Source organism: Mycteria americana, chromosome 1 (assembly GCF_035582795.1).
Source record: "Mycteria americana isolate JAX WOST 10 ecotype Jacksonville Zoo and Gardens chromosome 1, USCA_MyAme_1.0, whole genome shotgun sequence".
Lineage (NCBI taxonomy): Eukaryota > Metazoa > Chordata > Aves > Ciconiiformes > Ciconiidae > Mycteria > Mycteria americana.
In genome coordinates this window covers 188,285,918-188,306,157 of record NC_134365.1, presented here as the reverse complement: position 1 = coordinate 188,306,157, position 20,240 = coordinate 188,285,918, and the positions used below count along the sequence as shown (strand labels likewise).

At 35.7% G+C, this 20,240-nt stretch overlaps 1 protein-coding gene across 5 annotated transcripts in view; it reads left to right on the top strand.

Moving 5' to 3' along the window:
* Positions 1–20,240, top strand: part of VWA8 (von Willebrand factor A domain containing 8) — a 195,783-nt gene that overhangs the window by 18,139 nt on the left and 157,404 nt on the right. For 4 of the 5 annotated variants that reach the window (XM_075488840.1, XM_075488830.1, XM_075488858.1 and 1 more), the window contains exons 3-8: positions 2,585–2,715; positions 4,873–4,983; positions 16,620–16,787; positions 18,756–18,920; positions 19,327–19,376; positions 19,708–19,816. In XM_075488840.1, the coding sequence (XP_075344955.1) occupies positions 2,585–2,715; positions 4,873–4,983; positions 16,620–16,787; positions 18,756–18,920; positions 19,327–19,376; positions 19,708–19,816 (734 nt within the window). The remainder of the gene's footprint in view (positions 1–2,584; positions 2,716–4,872; positions 4,984–16,619; positions 16,788–18,755; positions 18,921–19,326; positions 19,377–19,707; positions 19,817–20,240) is intronic. The other variant, XM_075488851.1, reaches the window with a different exon arrangement.

Sequence of the window (20,240 nt, the reverse complement as noted above, 5' to 3'; positions counted from 1 at the left end):
GAAACCATTTTCTAGGAAATGTATGAATAAGGAATTGTGTCTTTCATGTCCTTTTCTCAAAAAAAAAAAAAAAAGCAAAGTTAGGAAATTATAGGAGATTTTTAAAAGTTGCATTTTGCATATTAATATTTTGGAGAAAACTTGGACTGCTTAAACACAATGACAAGAACATGAGTGCCTTATATATATTCCTTAAGGTTTGCAGGGGGATCACGTTCCTAAGATTTTAGATTTTTTTGAATGCCGTACACTCATGTTCTCTTTTACGTGACAGTTTGTCTTGCTGCTGAACGTTCTTAAATCCTGCTTCTATTTGTGGTAATGCTTTTAAGTCTGGCCCGAGTTTTTTCTTGAGGCCATCTTAAAAATAAAAAAGATAGCTACACATATTAATGTGAATTACACCACAGGCGTTTGTAGTCATGCTGTGTCAAAGCTGGTTTTGCCATGCTTCTAGTGCATGACTTTTGACATGAAAGAATTCAGTGTTTCAGCAAGATTTCCAAGCCTATTTGTCCACTTTAAGTAAAGTAACTTTTTTTTTTTTAAAACAGCTATTATAAAAATACACTAGGGGCACATTGACATGTTCGTACAACAGGTAGGAGTAATAATGAATGTGCCTCTCAGTGAGGTCTCTGTCTTGCAATTTTAATGGTACCTTTAATATAATACTTTTTATTTGTGTGGTGCTTTTCAAATTACCATAACTATCCAGTAGCAAAGTTTGGACAGAGCAGTTCTTCTGATGTGATGTATTACCCTTTATTTCCCAAAGAATATATGGAATAGGAACTTTCTCAATTTTCTTGAAAATCTCGTAGAAAGGAACATGTTATTCTCTGTGACTAGGTTATTTGCATTTGGCCTGTTGTGTGTGGTACGTGTGATGTGCATTGCTTTTGGAAAACTGTATTGCAGCGAAGAAGAAGAAAATATTCTTACATTCATATTTACCATACCTTGTATGAAAACTCTTCCTGGGCACACTAATGACAGCTGTTTAGAAAACAAAACAAAAAAGCAAATCCGAAGTGTTTATTTACAATTAATCTGATAATCCTAATGCATAGATAACTAACCTATGTGCGTATGTTATTCCTGTTCATATTGGTGGTAAGGATATAGTAGATTTCTCTGGAAGTGGAACAAGATTTCAAACGGTTTTCCTGAGTGCCAGACCAAAACATTCAGTTAAAATTTTTGATAAAGTTTTCCTTAGCCATCTTTATGATTGAAAAATCTTCCTTGAATCTCATACAGTCATTTAATACTGTTTCTGTGATCTTACAAAAATGAATTTTAGCTCTGGTATACAAAGATTCAACAGTGAACTGAAACCCCTCAGAACTGAGGGGCACTATTGCTTGCCATCCTTAACTCTGCCCCACATGTACTGCCTCCCCTGTCTCAGCAAAGCTGATGTAGAACCGAGGCTTGGTTTTTAAAATTTTGGCTTCTAATTGCAACCAATAATCACACTGAAAAAAAGGTAAATACCCAACTATTAAATTGAGGATTTCATCGCCTCTTGCTCCTTTCTTACTGCACTTCAGTGTCCCAGACACCACCCTCAAGGTTCCGGCTTCAAACCCCATCTTCGGTCTTGTCAGATTGTTCTGAAAGCAACCATATACATACATGCATACATAAATCTCCCTCCTGGCTTTCTTGTATTCTCCTCCCCCTCCTGCACTAGTGCCTTTTGCTTGCATCCGAGAAAGGGCCAGGCTTTGCTGGGGGGGTATGTGAAGGAGTATTCTGGGGAGAGAGTGATGTATGGCAGCAGGAATGGTACCCCTCCTTCAGTGTGTTCTTTCTGCATGGTGCTTCCAAGTGCTGCCAACATTTGCATACATGTGGTAAGGTTTTTACTTTAATTGTAATCAGGTTATTGCTTTTTAAAATAATAAGGGGATGGTATTCTTAATAGAAATAAGTGGATCTTTGACTTGGTTTTTGTTATGATTTTGGAAGCTGCGTGGTATTGATGTGATGATATTGCAAGGTTTGCATTTCCTTGCTAATTTAATTCTGTGTTTTATTGGAATGCAATTGTCTTTTAAGAAAATAGCAAATTAAATATATCCCTGAACATTAATTTTAGTCTGATGCAAGCAAAGTATTTTTATTTAAGTTCATGATTCACAGAAGCATTGGGATATAGGCTGGATAAATCTTTTACAAGTTATCAGTAATGTATCTATATTATATTAACTGATGCTGAGAAGTCCACCCAACATTGAGTAATACAAAACAGTCTTTGCATTGATCAGTTTAATGTGAAATGAGAATCTACGACATTTTTTCTTTTTTTTGTTGGGTTTTTTTTTTTGAAGGATGAAGTTGGGCAGAGAAAAAGGCAATGGGTAAGACAGGTATATAAACTTATGTGTAAATTAAATAGTCTAATATAAACTGTGTGTGGAATTCCCTGCTTTTCAGCTATCCAGCTTTAGGACAGCACATCTTAGTGTCTTTGTTCTATTTTTGGAGATAAGAACAAAAAAATGTGTGAATGGCCAGGTATCTAACACTTACCACAGTTAAATAATGTGTTCTTATCTTTGTGTTTCTTTCAAAGTGACAGATTCTTTGGCCCAGTCTGTAGTCCACCATTTAAGATGGATAATGCAGAAAGATCTTCTTGGCCAAGATGTCTTCCTTATTGGTCCTCCCGGGCCTCTCCGGCGATCTATTGCCATGCAGTATCTGGTAAGTATGTTGGTTTAAATTCTTGGAGGCATAGTCATTAATGTCAGTTAATCATTCCTCTACTGGCCAAATTGTAAAAGGTAGTCCTAGAAAATCTTACAGCAAGCTACTTAGGAGGTAAATAAGTTTTTCCATAAATGTACTTTCCAAAGTTCAATTTTTGTTATAGACAACTAGAAAGTACAGACATTTTAATACATGTTTTTCTGCTTAAACTCCAGGGGGAAAAAAAGAGTTGGAAAACTGTGTTACCATATGCTATCACAAATGGAGAAACAGTTTGTTCTAGGCATTATGTATGTTAGAAGATTAAGATATCTGCCTACTGTTACAGACAACAAATCGTTTTTGCTCCGTTATATAAAAAAAGAAAAGAAGGAAAGGATTTGGAAGAGGAGTGTTCTGAGTAACATTTGGGAACAGTTATCATGAGTGATTAGAAAGAGTAGATGTGTGTATGATCCTCTCTTGGAATGTGGGAAGGACTTGCCTACGTCCATCTGCATGAACCATGGCAGCACCATGTGCAAAATTTCACGTTTAAATCATCGGTGCCCTTAAATGATCAGGAAGGGAGGGTTGTCTGCCCCAAAAGGTGATGTGGGTAGGACTTTATCTGCCATGAGCTTTATCTAGAATCTGATTGGGCAGAAGGATCACAAATGGAGGTGTATAAACAATTGTCATAAAGATCAGCCATTTCTTTAAAAATCAAAAGATACTAATTCAAAGACTAGCTCTCAGAGGTAAAGCATTCAGGAGAATGCTGCAAGATTTTGAACTTTGGAAAGAAGAACAAAGATTTCTTAATTCAGCAAACCAGATATGCTACTTGATAGCTTGATGCATCCCTTAAAATAAATGAGAAGAGTCTGGTATAACCTAAAAAGAGGACTTGAGAAACACCTGATATCCAGGCATGGGACATAGAATGTGTCTTCTTATTGGTACCACTGTTTGTATGCACCTGAGCTATATTAGAAAGGCTGCAGCTTACTGTTTCAGTGCCGTGCCAAACAATTACATGAAGGCTGTTCTTTGCATGTGAGCTGATAAATGCTGTGGTCCCTTTAATGAAGCTATGTAAGCTTGGAAAACTTTTACCTGCTCTTGCTGGAAACTACTACTATGTGCTCATACACAGGGCTAATTGTTGAAGAAAACTCTCCTGTGTTTCGCCTTCTGGTTCTTTTTCCTTTAATTATAAGAAAATACAGTTGTATCTACCTGCAGCACAAAGGAATTGGCGGCTTTGTAACCAATAGGCACTGAAAAAGTGGAAAGGAAATAATTTTCATGGGATTTTATATCTTTGTGTGATTTTTTTCATACAACTGTAGTTAAAAGCTGCCTCTTAAGAAGAGAGATCTGTTAAATATATCATACCTTTAATGGAGACGTAAGGGCTAAGAGCATTTCAGCATGAATCTATTTCCTAGCAGAACGTGTGATAACCCAGATATGGAAGTAGCAGGAACATCAGGTATAAATACATGATTTGTTTTTTTTTCTTTAAGATAGAAAATTCTAAGTATATCTCATATTGAATCAAAATAAACAAAACAGTAACCCAAGTGTTCTCATTTTTTAAATAGTCTATAATTTTACAGATGCAGACTGCATCTCATGATGTTAAAGGGAGAGAGGGTAAGAACAATATAGTTCATCAGTGTACTGGCAAAGCATGTGCAGGTAATAATCACAACTGCATCAGTTGTCTTTAATAATCACACTTGCGTCACAAGTGTTGCTGAGCAGGGAGAGTTGAAGCTTTTCAATCTTTTGCAGAAAACTTCTGATTTTTATTCATGATTTGCAGATGCTGATTGCTTTTCGGAGTACAGAAGCAGAAGATTAACTTACAGGATGTTACAGATGTTCAATGGAAAGAATATATAGCTGGTTATTATGTTTTTATAACAGGTTTGGGGAAGATAAAAGTTTATTGAGCAGAGATTAAAACCCTTTTGTTTGAGGCAGAACACCCTGTAAATATTTTAAAAATAAGAGATATTAGATTTTGTTCAGAGTTATTTCAAATCTCTGTGCTGCTGCCTAGAGCTCTTTTGTACAATTATACCACTAGGCCTATTGTTAAAGTTCACTTACTGGGGTTATAGTCTTATTTTTGTAATAACTTCAGAATGTTGTCCACAGGAGCTAACAAAGCGGGAGGTTGAATATATCGCACTATCGAGGGACACCACAGAAACTGACCTCAAACAGCGACGAGAGATCCGAGATGGTAGTGCTTTTTATCTTGATCAGGCAAGTTGCAGTCACACACCACCTAGTTATTGTTTACAAGTCGTTTCCAGGAAGTCACGGTTTATATGATGAAAAATTAGTATGTGGATTACATACTGACATGTTTCTGATGCAGTTAGGAATTCTCTTATAACACTTTTGATCTCATTATTATGGAAAACGTTATCTTTACCCAAATCCAAGATTACTCTGTCTCTTAAGAGTACTACAGGGTTGATTTAGGCAGACTATTCTTGATATGCTTCTGTAACAAGGAGTGAGATCCATTCTGTGCAAGTTAGATGAGCACTTCTCTTGGTGTGTCTCCTCCCTAACACTTGTAGCACATTAGATGTATTCCTGAAGTGAATCTTCTGATCTAGTTTCATTGAAAAAGAGTCTAGTTCATGTATTTTAAGATTGCTCTGTGTTGTGAAACCCAAGCACAGTAAATGGAGACAATTGGGAGATTTGATTTGAAAGCTCACTGCTGATCTGGACTAAAATAATGATTTAAAAACTCCTGGCATCAGTATTGCTCCAACCCATTAGCTGATTTAGTACAACCATAGAGTGACTTAGATTATGTAAGATTTCTCTTTGTACGTTATCAATGGTATGTCTCCCTTTTGATTATGCAGGTAAAATATACACTTCATTTAGAATGTCTGTTTTCCTAGATACCTAAAATCTGTATACAATTTAGGTTTCTAATTAAATAGGGTGGGTCCGTTCCTCTAATGTAGTGTGAATTTAAATGTGTTATCTAAAACACTTTTCAGTTGGTGATGCTGTAGAGGTTAATGATATCACCATCATACGAGTGATTTGTGGGTGGAAAGGGAGACGGCAATAGGAGAGGAAAGGGAACCTAAAAGCTTTATTTTCTATTTTATGGAAACATTTTCCTTTTTTTTTTTTCCTCAAATTTCCAATGATCTCTTTTTCAGCCTCCAAACTTTAAAGAAACCTTTAAATAGATTTTCTTGAAACCACGATAAATGACTTTGAGCGATGGAAGATCCTCAGAATGAAGGATAACAACTAATCTAAATAATTTTTTTTAATTACTTGTAGGACTTCAAATTATCTCATGCTTATCTGGAAATATGAGGATTGCACAATATGAGATAATTGAAAGTACTGTGAAAGCACTGTACTGTGGATTAGGGCTGTAAATGGCTTCTCATTTATGAGAGGATAAGAGCATTTGTGTAGGCTGTGGGGTTAACTCATTAACTCATGTTAGCTCCTTGCCTAACTGCTGTTACGGACAGCCTTATCCTCACACTTGCTACAGGGTAGTCAAGGTAATTTACGCCTGGTGTAAGAGCATTAGTTAACTAACGTTTGTAAGAGCCACTGTATCAGGGACTGTAAGAAGCTCACCAAGATGTGAGATGGTCTGTTAACCCTGTATTTGTCTGAAGACTTTGATCCCAATGTAAGTATGAGGCAGCTTGCTTAACTTTGTCCAAGCTATTTTAAGTGATCTCACTCCAGTAAGAACTCCCTAGGAAGATTAGCTTTCTAAGGTAAAGGTCTAAGATTACCTTTCTTCCTCAGTCTGTTGGAAATTTTCAGTTAAAAAGTTTTTACCAGGATCCAGTACAGCAGTACTTCAGACCAAGACTTTCCTTTAGCAAGATACCAAAGTACTAAAATCAGTCTGAATCTCTGATGTCTTTCCTCAGCTCATGTGTTACTCATCACATATGTAACCAATGTCTGTTTAAGCTCTGAAGGGAAAATAAGAAAATAAATCATTGGTATTTAGATGAGCACTTTTAAAATATTTGAAACATGAAAGATGAATCTCATAGATAGTGATGTTCCAGCTGAAGTTTTCTAACCCTACATTTTAGTTAAAGACACATAAAATATGGTACATGGTTATGTTTAGAACCATCACAGTTCTAATTATAGCTCAATAATAAAAGGGAATAAAGTTTTACAGGTTACACTGGGGTTTGAATTTTAATTAGGTCATTTAATGATTTTGAGGTTTGCAGATAGCTGTACCAATTCAAAACGTTACAGAAGCCAGACACTACTCTCTTTAAACCTCAGACCATGCGCTGTTTCAAGACAGAGAAGGCTATCAATAGGTAGCCGTAACAAAATATTCCCAAAAGAGCTTGGATTGCTCCCATTGCCATAGGTAAGCTAAAGAGAAGGTGAACTCGTAGGAGGGACTGAAGGTACAGGCTATGCTTTTCAGATTTACATACCGTTTCCCTTCCTGTGGAATCCTATGCTTGCTCTTCGTGACACCCCAGAGAACATAGCAAAGCTTGAAAATCTGGTTTCCAGAACATCCACTGTATGAATTCTGTGGGTCAAATAAAACTTAGCTGTTGTTTAAGATAGATGAGGCTCTTTGCATGCAAGTCATAATACAGCAATGTAGTTATCTTACACTTTGAATAATAATATCCTGTAATGAAAGCTGGCATCTTGTTACCAGAAATAACTTTAATATAGTGAATCATCAGGTTTGCAGACCCACAAAGGTTTTCAAAGTTGTCTGTGAGTGATTGTTAAGGTATCATGGTTGTTTATAGCTCTACATTTAATAGTGACAGATTAAATACTGTAAATTGATATCTCAGAGGTTTCAAAACATATGATATATTTTAACATGAAGTTACTGTATTTGAGTTAGGAGATTTGGAGTTAGGAAGCTAGAAGAGATATGTGACGAGGGGGGAAAAAAATGGGGTGGGTATTTACCTCAGAAATAGAGGACCATTAAAATAAAGGTAAATATTGAATTATCAAATTGATTCCCAATTAAAATCATGTAAAATAAAGGACTTGTAATGGGGTAATGGTGGATTATTTGTTTTCATTCAGGTACTGACAGCAGAAAATTCTGGTTTCTTGTCTTTACCTTGGGCCATTAATTTTAGTTTTCAGCTATTAATTCACTGTTAAAAGCCTCAGAAATGTCATTATTGCTGTTATTGAGACAATTAAGTATCCTCTTGGTTTTATTCTGTAATTTATGGCATGGGTTAATTATGTTGTGTATCAGGTAATTAGTTAGAATTACTTTATATTACTTAAATATTTAAATGGCAGCTTCAAATTTTGCTTTTATTGATGGAAGAGCTTGTCTTGCAGAGTGGTTTTCTGTTTCTGTATCTCTTTGTAGTTGAGCCACTGACTTGATTGAACCAGTATGGAGATTCTACTATCAGCCTATTATATTTTCAAAAATTAAGGAATTAGATTTGATATTTTTATGTCCTTTTTTTTTGCCATTTCTGATGCAGTTGTGCTTTTTATTGTGTGTTTACAGCTATAAAAGGCACACCTCTGGTTTAAACGCTTATCACTACAACCTCCCACATTTTTAATTGTTCTATCAGAGGAAATTCTACGTTGTTTTAATGTGGTGGATGCAATTGGGAGAGCAGCTAAGCCATTTTGTTAGTGCTTGAGAGGTGTATTGCTCCAGGATTGTGCCACAAACCATGTTGTCTGGAATGCATGGTTTTGGTTACCCTGCATCTTCCAGCTTTTGCATTCAATGAAACAAGCTCCCCAAACACAGACCACTTTATTAAGTGTAGAGTCTTTTCTCTTCAGGACAATCAAACTAACTGAGGTTGGAATAACTATAAAAGTATTGTATGGTTATGTGCAGAAAAATTACAAATACAATGTCATGTTTTTGAAGATTTGCTGTTGAGGCTGTATCCACTGAGTGGATAAGTATGTATATCACTGTCATCTCTGTATATACAGAGTTAGAGTCAGTTTTGATGTATCTTTGAACTATGCGAGCATACTCATTTTAATAGAATACTTTTGCGTCCCTAACTGCACCAGCATCATAAGTTATACAATGATAAAATGTAAAATTGATTGTCAAGATACCAGAAAAATGATCTGCCATGGCTTGAAAGACTACATGTAGTAATCAATTAAACATCCAGAGTGACAAGAATGACAGCTTAAACTATCCTGTCTGTAAAATGAACGTGACATGAAATCCCCTGGAGTAGCACTACACAGACTTGAGTTTGGTTTCTTTTAATCAAAAAAGATTAGAAAGAGAATTATAAAAGACATGAGATTAACGGAATGAAATTATCATCATATTTGAGAGTGTGCATGGATATATATGTATATATGTTTGTGTATACATATCAAAAAAATTCTTTCTATACCCTAGCAAAGAGATAGGTAAGAATATTTCAGCTTTTAAAACAAATTTAACCAGTGTGTGCAAATTGTGTAATTCTGTGACTTCTTAACTTACTACCTTGGAGGTGACAGTGGATTTTTGATGAGCTGGTAAGTTAGCCACAGCAAAGGCATTGTCAGAAAGTATAACTTAGTTGACTGACTGTCACTGCAATATCTGTCTATCTAATACAGGGAGCTAGATAGCAAAGTCTGTAGAAAGAAGAGGCAAGCAATGAAGAACTCCAGAAGTATGAATGTTACTATTAATTTTCTTGTTCTGTCCAACATTGCACAGAAGGAGGGAAATATTAGGTAGAAGCCAACAGTATTTGGATGAAGTTAATCTTTATTGACGTTGACGTAGTATATCTTGTATCTAAAAAGAAAATGCATGATAAGGACCCCTATATAGTAGCCTCTTAACTTGTAGAAGTGATTTTGTTTTAATCATTTGCAATACTTCTTTTATGTTTCTAAAAGTATCAGCATTTAGCTGGATTTGTTAGGTTAGCAGTTCAGGCTCTGGTATCTTGTTTTGATGTAGAGAGCATCTAGATGAATGTCTGTGATGTAATGTGAGGAATATTAGGACTGTGTATTTATAATTCCTTATAGATTAAAATCAAAGGTGCGGGGTTCTTTTTTCTTATATTTGTGACTGTTAAATACATATTCCACTTTCTTTTCAGCTGGTATTTCCTACAATGCGGGAAGGGGCAATGCTTTGTAACATGTGGGGTCCTAACATTCATAGGCAATGTGGACTTCATGGATGGTGCTCTGAATCAAAGTGATTTACAAGTGATAAGTAACTTAATCATTTTTAGATATCTGTAAAGTACTTAATTTCCTTTTTATTCTGCTACTCATCAGGAAGAAAAATTAAATAACCCATCTCCCTTATTCTTGTCCAGAAGACAAGAGTTTTGTAGAATGAAGATAAAACCTCCTAGGTTTCTTTGTAGGTATTTGCACTGGTAAATCTGTTCAGAAACTCAGATTGCTTGCTCCTGGGCCTGCTTTCCGCTCAGGGTGCACAATGTTTCACATACTTGATGTGAATGTACTGTTGTACTAATATACCTGCTGTAACGCGGCTAAAATGGCCAGACCCTGCCTAGGTGGGGACATAACCTCTTGTAAATACAGTTTGCAGGCACTGTTGCAAAAACAGCTTGACTGTTGTGTTAGGGGAAGGGGTGATGGAAATAGAACAGATCATTTGATGCGTGGTAGTTCAAAAAAGGAAAAAAAATCATGTGGAGGAAGCTGAAATCAATGACTGGGGAAGCTAAAATCAATGACTGTGAAATGAAAGACTGTTCCAGTTCTTGCTACATTAACATATTTATGATCTTATCATATGTCGATTCACTTCCTAGGGTAAACTTTTCTAGCGTAGTTTTCTGATTCAAACCTCCAATAAATTCAGGTTATTTCTTTTTTAGTTGCTTTTCTTTCTTTCTGTGCCATGATGTTGCATCATGAATTAGGTGCTCACCAGTTCACGCCGTTTTTCCTCACCGAAACGTTAACTACTGCGGGCAGCTGGAGTCTCTCTTTGGATACTGACTAGCCTGGCTGACGGTGCTCTGGTATACTGCGATTTCTCTGTAATCTTTTTTTTTTTTTTTTTTTAAATAAAAAAGGAGTGAATAACAGTATTAAATGCAACTTGCCCTGTAATTTTCCTAACCTCACAGGGGAAAATTAGCTATAAAACCCACCCAGAAAACACTTGATTTACTCAGCAGGGAGGTAGGCTGAATAGTGATACAGCCTCCCCCCTCCGTTACAGAGGGAGAAAAAGGCTGAGTTATTTAGTTCTTAAGTTACTTTTTCATTTGACTAAGCACAGTAGTTACTATTATATTGATTTTAATAAAACCTGAACATCACATTTGGAATATATGTAACTCGGTATATTTGTGGCCTAAATTGTAAAATGCAAAACTTTAGTTTATCATCATCTACCAAGTGAAAAATTTTGTAACAAAAAGTAGAACACATATTTTGGATGAATAGTAGGTCTGTTTGTAATCTCATCTTTGAATGGCATTATACATTCAAAACTTTTTTTTATTAAATACGTGTTATTTTAAACAACTAACACAAGATTATACAAATATTTAAGGAAAAAAATAACAGTAAGTTTTTTTATAAAAAATTGTCATCGTTGCTTTGAAACTGGTTGAACATGGCTTTTAATAGCCCTTTATCTTACTACTTAATTTTTGACAATACTTTTATTTTGGAGGAAGTATGTTATTACTTCAGTCCATTAAATAGTCATCTGTTTCAGCGTTGCTCAATAGCTTTCCTGTTTGCTCAACTCATGAGAGAAAACAATAACTAAGGAATTAAGAGGCCTGAAAACTGAACAAATATATTGAAAGATATTTTTTGGTAGAGGCATACCATTAGACATGCTGTTTACTCTACAGATATTTTTAAAATCTAGCAAAGTAGATTCCCCCAAACCTTATAAGCTTCACTGCCCTCAACATCTGTTTGTACATCTATCTTTAGACTGTCTCTAAATTTCTAGATAATTTGCTATTTCCATATAAGTATTATAAAAAACCTTGATGATCTTATTAGTTCTGTTGCATCTTCTTAAAAGAATAACCTGAGGCACTTACAGTAAATTACAAGTCTTGGTCAATGTCCTCTTCCTTCCCCGGTAAAATGAGGAGTAAAAGCTCATAGCGTACTCCATTCTGCATCTCTGTCATTTCTTTTCCTAGTATCTTTTACTTCTTGGTTAGTTTTAGTGACTTAAATTTGAAAAATTTGATTAATTGTACTTAACTTATGGAAAGAAATTTAGAAGATACCAATTTCCTCTGAGTTTTGTGATATTTGGTAGCTTGATAGGTTACAGGGACTCAAATTAATGTCCACCTCCCATCCCTGGAAGACGGGCTGCACCATGGATTTAATAGTTCAAGTTCTGTTAGCCTGCTGCAGCCAGTCAGCATCGTGTTAGCTCAAAACCAGCCAAAGTTTTGTGTTGTCTTTACCAGATGGTCGTTAAGGATCTCTCTTCACCATAAGAGACATCTGGACATGTTGTTGGGATGTTTATGAGATACAGGAGTGAATGGAAAGACTTGGGTGGTTGAGTTTGTGTGGGATATTGTGCGGGTGGTGGGAACAAGATACTAGGTTGGAAGAGACATCTGAAATGTAGGCGGCAGATGTAGGGAAACCTTGCCTCATTAGTTCTTGTGTTCACTGAGCTACTTGTTCTGTTGTTTTCCCACATTGTAGTTTTCGTTGCTGTGCTTGAGTTGTCATTACAGGGATCCAGTTTTCAGGCCAGGAGCAAGTCATCTTCTAAAAACAAACTTATCTTGAGGTAGCTCCTTAAAAAAAGGCACTTATTTACTGGCTACAGTTGAGCAATTTCTAGCAGTGGTTTTTTAACGCAGTTCTGAAATGTAGCCTGTACATCATATTCAGAATGATGCCCAGGTCTGAAAAATTAAAGCCCTTTAGAGTTCCCTGAGAACCTTCCTCACGGATTTCAGGGCAAACAGAGTTTTCTGTTTTACAATATGCATTTTCCTGAGTAAACAGAACTACTGTTTCAGTTCTGGTATTTTAAACTATACTGTTAAAATTTCTTGTGCCTTTACAAACTATTTTGGTTAGCTTTATAAAAATGTCCTCCTTTCTGTAGTGTTTGTGCATTTGAGTATGTGCATTGCGGTGAGCTTTTTTTTCTGTCCTTCTTCCCTTTCTGGCACTGTATAACTTCATCCACGTGGTTACACACCGTGATTTATGTAAAAATTGGGGTTTCAGCTTTCTGCAGTTGTCATATTTTGCACTGCTCAAGTGGAGGAGCTCACCGCAGTTCAACTATGGGAAAGACAATGCAAGTCCGCTTAGGGTTGTTTTGTCCTTAAGGTGTTTTTGCCTTTAAAGATAAAAATATGTTTTTGTAGGTGCAGTGTGAAACCAGGGTAATCAATCTGTGTTGCGTATTTGTTGCATAAAGCCATTACTATGAGAGCGGCACTGCGTGAAGGGTTTCTGCTCCTGGGCTGCAGTAGCTGCAGGTATTCCCTGGAGCAGCTATCCAGGTTACCATCCTTCCAGAGCCCTAGGAGCACGGGCGGGAGGCAGCAGCGTCCGTCCTCCTCTGGTGAGCGAAATAGTCCCATGCTGCAGTTACAATAAATCTGAAAGTAAACATTTAACAAATCCCTCTTGGCCTTTTAACAAGAATTAATACTTTTAATCTCAGGTTTGTCATCAAGATTGCACAATGTAAGCCCCCCCTGTCAGATTGTGTTTTATGTTAAACAGTTAGAACAAACGAGGCTCGTGAGAGAGGGAGGCAGCACAGCTATTTCTGGGTTTTCATTATAGAATTATGAAGATTTGTTTCTTGGAAGCATTTTAAAAAAATGATTTTCAGTGACAGATTGCAAACTTACTTTCCTTCCTCTGATTTTTTTTTATGCATTCTAGTTTCCATACCAGTCCATCAATACACAGATAAAACTGAAATAATGATTCAGAGGATGTCTTGTAGTATGCCTAGCTTATTGAAGAAACTTATTACTCATTACCAACCAGAATGCAGAAATATCATAGTTCAGCTAGAGATACGCAGCTGTTTTGGTCTTAAGTGCAGACTTTATGCTATTTAACACAAGAACTTTAGATGTAGATGAATTGTGCATTTATTTCATTGTATTTTGGATAACAATTTCCAATATTTCAGATATGCTGTGAAGATATATGAGGAGCACAATTTGAAAGAAAGCCAGTCAGAGTAAATTAGCACCCAGGTGGTGGTGGTGTTATTGTTGTTATGGGGTGTCTTTGATTAAGAAGTGAAAAACCATGGTTGTGCATTCAGCCGTTCCCAAAGCTGATTATAAAAGGTACATATAGGTAGGCAAAGACCATCTGTAGCATATCTTTTGAAATATCATTGTACTGAGCAATAGAATTTTGAATAAAAACTTCAAATAGTTTCCAAGCTCCAGAAACTGTGTACTTTTTAGATTTTGATCCTGTAAGCTGATGATCAGCAGGCAACAATGTGTAGTAGGCTGCTTCTCAAGATTGCACTGCTAATGGAGAGCATCTCTTTCTTGAAGTTAATGATTGTTATAGATTTCCTGATATTCGCTGTCTACCCCTACAGCAGGTTGCCTTCATGTTGTACAAGTTCAGGAGAGAGATTTATGTTGATACTGGAAGCCTGTTGTTTCAGCAAGCCTTTGTCCATAGTGTGCATGTCTCAACATGAGTCAACAAGATTCTATGGATACTCAAAATATTTTGAAACCATATGAACAGAATGTGTATTTTCCTCTGGCTAGTAAAACTCCATCATGAAGTCTTCGTAGACTTATAATATGCAGAATCCAACCAACTTGGCAAATAAATTGTTTCTTAAAGCATATTCTGGCTGTATCTCCAAACTGCGTTTAGACAAAATAGCATTTCGTTCATGCCAGGTATTGGACTGGCTGCTGGAGTCTCAGGTTTTCTATTCAAGCAGGTTGGAGCAGATTTTTGACTTGACCAGTGACCTTCCTAGAGAAGAATGTTAGTACAAAATTTGTCCTTTGTACAAATTTTATGGGATGATGAGAGAGGACTTTTATATTGCCTGTTAGTAGAGTATGATGTCCTGAATTAACAAAAAAAAAAAAATCAATTCCCATACTGATTGCTTTTGGAAAGAATTGGTGATTCAGTGGAAGAGGAATAATCTGAGGACTATTACTTGTTTAATGGGATTATTCCAGGTTCCTCTGATACTGATTATGAGGCTAGATATTAAAATGTTATATAGAATGACTTTCAGAGAAGGGAACTTCATCTGGAGATGTGTACCAGGATTTGTGAGGGCCTTTTTTCAGTAATGTTTGCTTGAATTCAGATAGATGCAGGAATTCTTTCCATCTTAATAATGATGTGAAAAGCTTACGTTATGGCTAATTTGCCAGTAGTTAGTTATGCTTCTACACTGTACATAAGAAGCATCTAAATTAGTTAGTCTTATCACTTAGTGTCTTCTTTATCTTCTCAAATGGATCTCTGATTCTGTTGTATCGTTTGTACCATGTAGCAGTTAATTTCTTGTGCTGAACTGTCCTTTTTCTAGTTTATGCTTATGCTTTTGTCGTTTATACATCTGCTTTCATATGTAATTCTTATTTTTGTTCTTGTTATTTTTGCATTCTGGTACCTCTTCATTATTCTTTCTCATATCTTCCTTCTTTCTCTCTGTCCCAGTTTTTGGCATCTATTGTATTCATCAGAGATTTCCATCTAGCATCATATGACAGGTTCTTCTGTAGGAGTTTATAGGAGACATGCTGGGAAGAGATTTCATTTGATCTCCCTTTGCAACTGTGCTTCTGTCTAAAATTGTGTTAAAATGTAATGGGAATGCAAAGGAAGACTCTTCGGTGCCTCTAAATGTTGCCTGTGCCTAAACCTGCCCCATTATTACCTGATTAAACTTCTGCAAATTGGAAGTAGACAAGAATGCATTGAATTTCAGTCTTTTACTGGACAGTAATTGTGAATATTAGATATGAAGTGTAGTTAATTTACCTGAGTGAATGTCATTGACTGCAAGAAACTTGCACAAAATTACCAGCACCAGAGTGTAGTTTTATATTTTGGCTCCACATTATGCACTTAAACAGCTACATATAAACAACTAATAAAGTGAAATACAGAAAAGAAATAACTTTCTATCCCAAAGGCTCCAAAGGATTATCAAGTTAATGGCTACATTTCTATTCTGGTTTAGTAGAAGACCATGTTCAGTCAGGGAATGTAATTCTAAATCTTCTTAATTTTATATTTTTTTTTTAACTTCTGATTATTTATAGCACTATTTTGTTTTTATCATCCATGTTTGGTTTCAATAGAGTTATGTTCTAGTCAGACTAAAGCAACGTACTGAGGATAAATTACACTGGTGCATAAATGGAGCAATCCAGAGGAATACCTGATGTTTTTCTAAATATTTTAATATAATTGTAAACATGTAAAACCACCTTGATTGTACGTTTACTGTATAAATAGCTGTTGATCAATAGATGGTGTTAAAATACCTGAAAACCACAAAATATTATGCAACATCAAAAAGAAAAGGTGCCACATATTAATATATACTGGGTATACACTAAAATGTCTGCAAGGTTTTACATTTTATTCTATTGGTACAAACTACTGGAACTTATTTTTGTCAATCCCTGTAATAGTTAGGAGAGAAAAGTCCAACTCATGAATGTTTAGCACTGTTAAGGCAATCAGCTGTCACTCTTCTTCATCACTACTGATGTGAATCTTACTGATTCTTACAGAAATGAATACTGGTTTGGGAAGCATCTGGGGGTTCTTTTTCAGCAGGATTTCATGAGATATTTAATGTTTATTTCTATTGTAATAATTGTTTTTTTAATTTTGAAAAGTGTGCAGTTCGTGCGGCTACCGAAGGCAGAATCCTCGTGCTGGAAGGTTTGGAGAAGGCTGAGCGGAACGTCCTGCCAGTGTTAAACAATTTGCTGGAGAATAGGGAAATGCAGCTTGAAGATGGTCGTTTTCTCATGTCTGCAGAGCGTTATGACAAACTTCTGCAGGTATGAAAATGCTGTTTGGATTTTCCATTTTTGTTTTCCTTGATAGTGCTGAAATACCATTATGAAGGGGAGAGTATGTGCGAGCCAAATGGGGGAAATCTCAACAAGGTTTTTTTTCTGGGATGTTCTGTGGGATAAAATAGGCAGGGTGAAAACTATGTGAGAAGTCAAACTACTGCTCGCAACAACAAAAAAAATTTTAATCTGTATCTTGTCTGTCCACATGAAAAAGAGTAGTCCATGTTAATCTTGTATGAAGCCTGTATGTTTCTAAAATGTGAAAACCACTATGTGAGAGTAACCAAAATATACTTGTGAAAAGAGATTTAAGTTGAAATTGTTACCATGAAGTTCAGATAATGCTTCAACATTGCAATAGCCTTGTTGCTAAGCTTTTAATATGTTAGGATACCAAAAAAATGAGGTCAAGATGAATGACACTATATTCATCAGTGCTGTCTTGCCTTTAATTTACAAAAGTATATATAAACAGCCAATCTAAATTATAGGAAATGTTAGAGAATTTTGATAGGAAATGGGATTTTAGCGTCTGCTGCTGGTGCTACTTTAGCCATTTTCCTTTTTTTCAGGCTTTGAGTCCTGCTGGTTAAATTTGAGTGGTTACTTTTTGGACTTTTGGGGACCTCAATAAATTTCATCAGACAGTTTCCAGTAGTACTCTGCATCTTACTTTCATGTACTGTAGTTTCCGATCACATACCTGTCAGTCTCCCGTAACAGTCTGACCCCTGCTCGCTCATGTTTCTGTCTGTCATACCTAACTGTGGTTAGGTATATAATTCAGATCCATGTGGCACAGGAGGGAAATTTGTAATAAGCCTTCTGTCATTGATCCTGATTTGGATGAAGTTGCCAGCTATGCTGAAGTACTGTAGTGGATTTCTGAAAATATATAATTATTTCTTATGCCTCTCATCTGTGGTTACAATTCTTTTGATCCATGCCTTTTCCAAAGACATTTTAAGGATATTTAATTAGTAGATGCAGTTTTTCGAAGCAGCGTTATTATATTTTAAAAGTAAGCTTTAAAAATGTAATTGTATTTAAAGACTGAAAATGAGAATTCCAACTTAGACAGGATTTGGTTGCAATTATGCAAAGCATCTTCCTCTTTTCTTTTTTCCTTTTTAATGCTTTTCTAATGATAAAATGTTTCAGAATGAGTGCCTCAGGCACACTGCTAATAGTATATGAATTAAATAAATCTCTTGCTACAATACTAAATCTAATATTGTTGTTTTGTTGTTTGGGGAATATTGTATTATGAAAGCTAATGTTCATTTTCTCTTCTCCTGTGTGAATAATTACTGTACATCTAGGTCTGCAGGAAATGTACTCATGTATGGTTTCATGGAAGACTTAACTGTGATGTGGGAAGACTAGAGAGTGCATTTTTTGTATGCAATGAATCTTTTGCATGACAACAGCTGAAATGCAACATTTAATGTCCTCATGAAGGAGTCTAGTTCTGTAGTATTGCTTATAATAAAGCATAATTTGTAAATGAAACTTTTAAAATGCAGATTTTAGTCTCCTTTACAGTTATAAGAGGGAGAAAAAAGAAGAAAAAAACTTGCTCATGGTAACCCACTTCTAATGTTTTAGAATAAAATAAATTTTGTGGTCTGTTTATTTTCTACTCTTTGTGAAAACAATGTTGTAATGATACCTTTTCAACTTTAACCATCTGTGGGGTCTTTGGTCAAATTGTTGCAGGTCTGAAAGCTGCACCTGATCAAGCATTCTATCTCTGTTCATTTTGGAAAAACTTGTTCTTACCATCCACAAATTGGACTAGTTTAGTGCTTTCTAGCATGAAAGATGAGAACGTTACCACGTTTAGGCTGAAGGACCAGGACTGTTAGTCAATCTGCAGCTTAGTCATCATAAGTTTTTAATGATGTAATATTTTTTTTTCTTCTTGTTGCTTTATTTTAATTAATTTAGGATCATACAAAATCAGAGTTAGATTCATGGAAGATTGTTCGGGTTAGTGAAGATTTTCGAGTGATAGCATTGGGCCTGCCAGTACCTAAATACTCTGGTAACCCTTTGGATCCGCCCCTTCGCTCTCGATTTCAAGCTAGAGACATTTATCATCTGCCCTTTAAGGTAAGTGTCCTAGGAGAAGAGTTGGATTATCTGTACTGAGTAAAAAAAAATCTGTACTGAGTAAAAAATAAAAAAAACCTCTGAAAAAAATCCTTGAGTAATAAACTTATCTTAAAGGGTATTTTTCATACTGGGGCCTAATAAATTCCTGAAAAGCAGGCTTAGAGTTGCCAAGGAATGCTGCAGCAGAAAAATAACTTCCATAAAACATATAACCCTAAAAGAAAGATTTTATAATCTTTCTTTTTTTTTTTTTTAAATAAAATTAATTCTGTGTCAAGAAGCGAGTAGACTCCTCATGTCTAAATTAGAGGGAAGAATAAAAAATGCCTCGTACATCATGAGCTGTGACCCACAGTATGATCCCAAAATTAATTTACTCTATGATTTTATGTTCTATTTTCAGGACCATCTTCAGCTATTATATTCAATTGGATCAAACATTTCCACAGAGAGGTAATTTTTCATAATTAAAAAAACCCAAAAAACTGAATGAATGAAGAAAAGCGATGTCCTTTCAGGATTCCTTGCTATTTTTGTGTTTTCTATCACTGCGTAAGGCCAGAACCGAAGAAGTTTTTTAATGTGTGTGGGTGTATGCTCACACAGCTTTTTGTATGCAGCCTTCATATAATGAATCCTTAATGCTTTAGAAATTTAATCACACCTTACTTATTTGTGCTCAGAAATAGTTTCAGCATCTTATACTGTATTTAACTTTTCAGGCTTTAGTATTTTAAATATAGATACCATGTATAAAAATCTGTAATTCCTTTTTCCTATGCAGAATTTCTCAGCTCCTGTCTTTTGCTACAACTCTCTGCTCTCAAGAATCTTCTACATTGGGACTTCCAGATTTTCCTTTAGACAGCTTATCGGCTGCAGTTCAGATTTTGGTATGTGCATACACATGTGCTGTGAAACTGTATGGGCTTAAAATTTCTCAAAATTAGATCTGGATTATTCGTGTTGTTAGAAGAAGATTAACATGAACATTTAAAAAATAAACCCAAAAAAACTAAGGGTGGTTTGAGGGAGAAAAGCCCCAGTCAGCTATCTCTGGATAAATACTTTAACCAAGTCTACAGCATAATACTGAAGGACAAAGTATGGCATGACACGTGATTTGTGATGTGATTAGATGTCTCTTAGTGCTCAAAATAATGTTTTTTATTCTGTGAAATCATTTTACCTGACTTCAGGGGCATCTACAGTTTACCTGATGACACTGAGGTACAGTCAAGAGAAATAAAAATCACAACCTAAAAATGCTTCTGATTTAATGGTATGCATGTAAATCAGGTTGATTGCATTACAAAG